This window comes from Silurus aristotelis (assembly GCF_946808225.1).
Source record: "Silurus aristotelis genome assembly, chromosome: 10".
NCBI classification, from domain to species: domain Eukaryota; kingdom Metazoa; phylum Chordata; class Actinopteri; order Siluriformes; family Siluridae; genus Silurus; species Silurus aristotelis.
The window spans coordinates 192501-197500 of NC_139583.1; the positions used below are offsets into that span (position 1 = coordinate 192501).

Here is a 5000-nt window from a genome sequence, read left to right on the forward strand (position 1 = left end):
TTACTATATGATGTACAGCAGCAAAATATTTAAGGACAGCAAAACTGTACTTGTTATTCCAAAAATGAGACAGTGAAATCCTGGCTGTAGTGTCTTCCTAACCAGGTAAATTTTATACACAGGATTATCATTTTGACATAATTATTAAGAACAAATCTGTACATGACATATTCTGTCTCTATATATTCACACCCATATAATTGACACCTGGCAGTGTCAATTATATAATATTTGGATCACTTCTGTACTCACCATATACAATCACACAGGTCATATCAGATATGTGGTGCTATTGTAACAAACCCTTACCTCTGAGGGATGAGGATGTATAAAAGTGTATATTTATGAGGTAAATTTGAAATAATTGAATCTAATAAAGTATAGTGTTCATATAATATCATTACAAAGTAAAGTCAGGCTCTATACACACCACAACTGATGTACACTGACTGCCATACACACGCAGATAAACACAAAAAACATGTAAATTACTACAGCCCTAATATACCATGTAATTGTCAAACACACATATACTCCTTTGGGAGAGGACTCTTACATTATAGTCCATGAATGTCCCTATGAGACACATTGTTCTCATGAAACAGGCCATACACACTACAAACAGATTTATTAGATATAAAAAGAGTTTAATATAATTTCACAACTGCAAATAAGTGTATATAAGGGTGTAAGATCTGCAAAGCTGCGCACTCGGCTAGCGGCTATCAGCACTGACTATTATTAGCTAGCATCCATGCTAACCTGGACATTTTCCCTTTATTTTAATTTGGCCAAATGCAATAAGCCTAAATGTATACAGTGAGCATTCGGTACAAATGTAGTGATTAGTTTTTTTAAACTTGGTTTTTAAAGCTAACTAAAAAAACTTTCTTTCGGCTTAAATTTCGATAATTAATAATGTGGCTAACTAGCCTGATTTTATTTGCTTCATAATGTTAAATTATGGAAAATATTAATAGTTTATGAAGTTATCGTACCTGGATTTTTAAAGAGCTGGATAATGTTTAACTTGTTGATGCACTACGTATAGTGAAACTCCACCCATAAAAGAAACGCATAGAATAATTGACATAGATCTCAGTCAAACAAAGCAGTACAATCACTGCTAGCCAATCAGAAGGCTCAAATTTTAATATTGGTGTTAAGGAGTTGCAGTACTGGAAATTCCAAATTAACATTGTCAGTTTCAGGTGTTTGTGGTGTGACTGGACATCAAGTGTAATTCAGAATTTCAGCTCTTCATGTATAGAAATAATGCAGCCACAGTGTGGGAATTATGAGGACACCTGTCCTGTCCTGTCCCTATAATCTCAAATGTCTCCATAATGTCGGCACATAATCAGGTCAAACTAACTCACACACACACACCTCTCATACACACACAAATATACATTCATGTTCGCCCACATATACATACATACACACTCACACACAAACACACACACAGTGCGTAATAACACACCTCTCCCACAGATGGATAATCTGGAGTTTGATGGAGAGGAGATCAGTGGTTTGGCTCGATGTCCATTTGATGCTAAACAGACCAACGTAGCACTCTTCTCAGGTACACACGCACGCACACGCGCACACACACCATACACGCACGCACACCGTACACAGCACATAAACATAGAAAAACAGCAGGTTTTTAGCAGAACCCTGTGGATCTCGGATCACGTCTTATTATTGTCTCTCTGTGTGTGTGTGTGTGTGTGTGTGTGTGTGTGTGTGTGTGTGTGTGTGTGTTTAGATGGCAAGCTGTACTCAGCAACAGTAGCTGATTTCCTGGCGAGTGATGCAGTGATTTATCGCAGTATGGGAGACGGTTTGGCTCTGAGGACCATCAAATATGACTCCAAATGGCTGAAAGGTAAAAACACGCACGCACACACACACACACACACACACGCACACAATTACTACATCATTAGTAATTTAATTAACTCTACACTATTCAGTAGTGAAGCGCTGTGTTGCAGGTTTCCATGGCAACACTACTTTATGTGGCTCCTAAATCACCACAGTGCTGAACTCGTGTGTAACCTGATTAGGGTTTAATATGGTGGATGGGACAGAGCCTGTGACCGCACACGCACACACACACACACACACACACACACACACACACACGTATTCACTGAACTGGTAAAGCACCTCACCTTCTCTCTTTCTACAGAGCCTCACTTCCTACATGCTGTGGATTATGGGATGTATGTGTACTTTTTCTTCAGAGAGATCGCAGCAGAACACAACAATCTGGGGAGGGTATGAGACACACACACATCTATCTAGCTAGCTTTTTCCTGTATCTGTACGTAGCTTTTTCTCTTTGGGGAGATTTTTACTGAAACTTCACTACATTTAAAAGTCAAATATTTTACTTTTTCAGTCGTTCCTTTTTATTAATGAGGATAAAAATGTAACTGGTGAAACACGTAGCGAGTCACCAATCAGGATCGAGCTCACGCTCTGATTTACACGTGTTCTGATTTACACGTGTTCTGATTGGTGCTCGGTGCATCTACTGATCACCAACATACAGTTCAGCATCGGTTTAACATCAAGCAGAACATTTAGAGAGGAATAAATGATGAAGATACTCCAGACTCGAACTCACCAGCACACACGTGACCTCGTTTACACGTTTTATTAAAGAAGGTTTAATTGTAATAGAAATCAGTGTTTGTCATTAATATAATTCTATTAATAGATCAGTGTGCTAAGAGTCACATTTGAGTCTTTTCACACAAACCAAGGTGATTAGGCAAGTGAAAGTTTGAAGGGAGCATATTTACTTTAACTGGAGAATTATTATTTTTTGTGTACTTCATCCACCAATGACACATTGATAAAGAGTGTGTGTTTGTGTGTGGGTGTACAGGTGGTGTACTCGCGTGTGGCGCGGGTGTGTAAGAGTGATATAGGTGGGTCTCAGCGTGTTCTGGAGAAACACTGGACATCGTTTGTGAAGGCGAGACTGAACTGCTCTGTCCCTGGGGAATCCTTCTTCTACTTCGACGTCCTGCAGTCACTCACTGACATCATAATCGTCAACGGGGTTCCCACTGTGGTCGGCGTGTTTACCACTCAACTCAACAGGTAACACACACACGCACACACTCTCACTCACTCACTCTCTGGATAAAATGAGATCATGTTCTATAATGTGGTTTGGGGTGTGTGTGTGTACACAGTGTAGTTAAAGGAGGTGGAGTTTAGAGATTCATAATAAAGAATAGTCAATGTGTTTAGAGTGAAGGTGTTCTGACTGTGTGTGTGTGTGTGTGTGTGTGTGTGTGTGTGTGTGTGTGTGTGTGTGTGTGTGTGTGTGTGTGTGTGTGTGTGTGTGTGTGTGTGTGTGTGTGAAATCAGTATTCCAGGCTCGGCTGTGTGTGCATTCTCCATGCTGGATATAGAGAAGGTGTTTGAGGGACGTTTTAAGGAGCAGAAATCTCCAGACTCTGTGTGGACTCCAGTTCATGAGGACAGACTGCCCCGCCCCCGGTAACCTCCCACCCCTCTAACACTCTATTTGTGTGTGCGTGCGTGTGTGTGCTGATGCTCAGGTGGACAGAGGAACGTTACACACATGGGGCTGCAGTGAGACCGTAGAGACGTTGGGGCTGCAGTGAGACCGTAGAGACGTGGGGGCTGCAGTGAGACCGTAGAGACGTGGGGGCTGCAGTGAGACCGTAGAGACGTGGGGGCTGCAGTGAGACCGTAGAGACGTGGGGGCTGCAGTGAGACCGTAGAGACGTGGGGGCTGCAGTGAGACCGTAGAGACGTGGGGGCTGCAGTGAGACCGTAGAGACGTGGGGGCTGCAGTGAGACCGTAGAGACGTGGGGGCTGCAGTGAGACCGTAGAGACGTGGGGGCTGCAGTGAGACCGTAGAGACGTGGGGGCTGCAGTGAGACCGTAGAGACGTGGGGGCTGCAGTGAGACAGTATTCTGCTCAGTAGTGTGCACTACAGGGCAGATGAACCATTCAGGAGGAATAATTAGGCGTATGAAAACAGGTGTAGGTTTATAGATAAGTGCTGCTTCTCTTGAGTGTGTTTGTGTGTGTATGTAAGTGTAACTTCCTTATTAACGTGTGTGTGTGTGTGTGTGTGTGTGTGTGTGTGTGTGTGTGTGTGTGATCAGGCCGGGGTGCTGTGCTGGTCATGGATCAGCAGAATTGTATAAGAGCTCAGTGGAGTTTCCCGATGAAACTCTGCAGTTTATAAAGTTACACCCGCTGATGGACGCTGCCGTGCCCTCTGTCCGAGACGAGCCCTGGATCACCAAGACCAGAGTGAGGTACACACTGGTGTTTGTGTCTGTGTGTGTCTGTGTCTGTGTGTGTGTGTGTGTGTGTGTGTGTGTGTGTGTGTGTATGAATGACAGTGTGCGTGTTGGAGAGAGTGAGGGACTGTGTCTGAGTATAACTTCCTCATTAATGTGTATGTGTGTGTGTGTGTGTGTGTACAGGTACAGGTTGACTGCTCTGGCAGTAGATAACACAGCAGGTCCCTATAATAACTACACGGTGGTGTTTGTTGGCTCAGAGGTGGGCGTGGTCCTGAAGGTTCTGGCAAAGACGTCTGTGTTGTCCTTAAACGAGAGCGTCTTGCTGGAGGAGATTGACGTCTTCAACCAGGCCAAGTGCGCTTGCGCACACACACACACACACACACACACGCACACACACCATAACATCAGCTCATTTAATAAGTGAAACCCTGAACAGTGAGAGGAGAGAATTGGGATGGAGCTAAATGACATCATGATTGAATTTCACCTTCTTCAGATGGTAATCCAGCTGTTCCCTCTCCAGGTGTTTATACAACAGTGAAGAAGACAGGCGTATTCTCTCCTTCTACCTGGACAAAGAAACACACACTCTGTATGTGGGGTTCTCCACCTGTGTGGTGAGAATTCCACTGAGTCGTTGTGAGAGACACCAGACCTGTCACAAGTGAGGCACACACACACCCCC

The 5000-nt window shown here is 43.7% G+C and overlaps 1 protein-coding gene across 5 annotated transcripts in view; it reads left to right on the forward strand.

Annotated features, from left to right (window-relative positions):
* The window catches only part of sema6d (semaphorin 6D), a 38593-nt gene that overhangs the window by 23091 nt on the left and 10502 nt on the right, over nucleotides 1-5000 (forward strand). For all 5 annotated transcript variants that reach the window (XM_083552234.1, XM_083552236.1, XM_083552233.1 and 2 more), the window contains exons 7-14: nucleotides 1495-1585; nucleotides 1772-1891; nucleotides 2198-2286; nucleotides 2903-3120; nucleotides 3394-3525; nucleotides 4166-4321; nucleotides 4493-4666; nucleotides 4839-4979. In XM_083552234.1, the coding sequence (XP_083408360.1) occupies nucleotides 1495-1585; nucleotides 1772-1891; nucleotides 2198-2286; nucleotides 2903-3120; nucleotides 3394-3525; nucleotides 4166-4321; nucleotides 4493-4666; nucleotides 4839-4979 (1121 nt within the window). The remainder of the gene's footprint in view (nucleotides 1-1494; nucleotides 1586-1771; nucleotides 1892-2197; nucleotides 2287-2902; nucleotides 3121-3393; nucleotides 3526-4165; nucleotides 4322-4492; nucleotides 4667-4838; nucleotides 4980-5000) is intronic.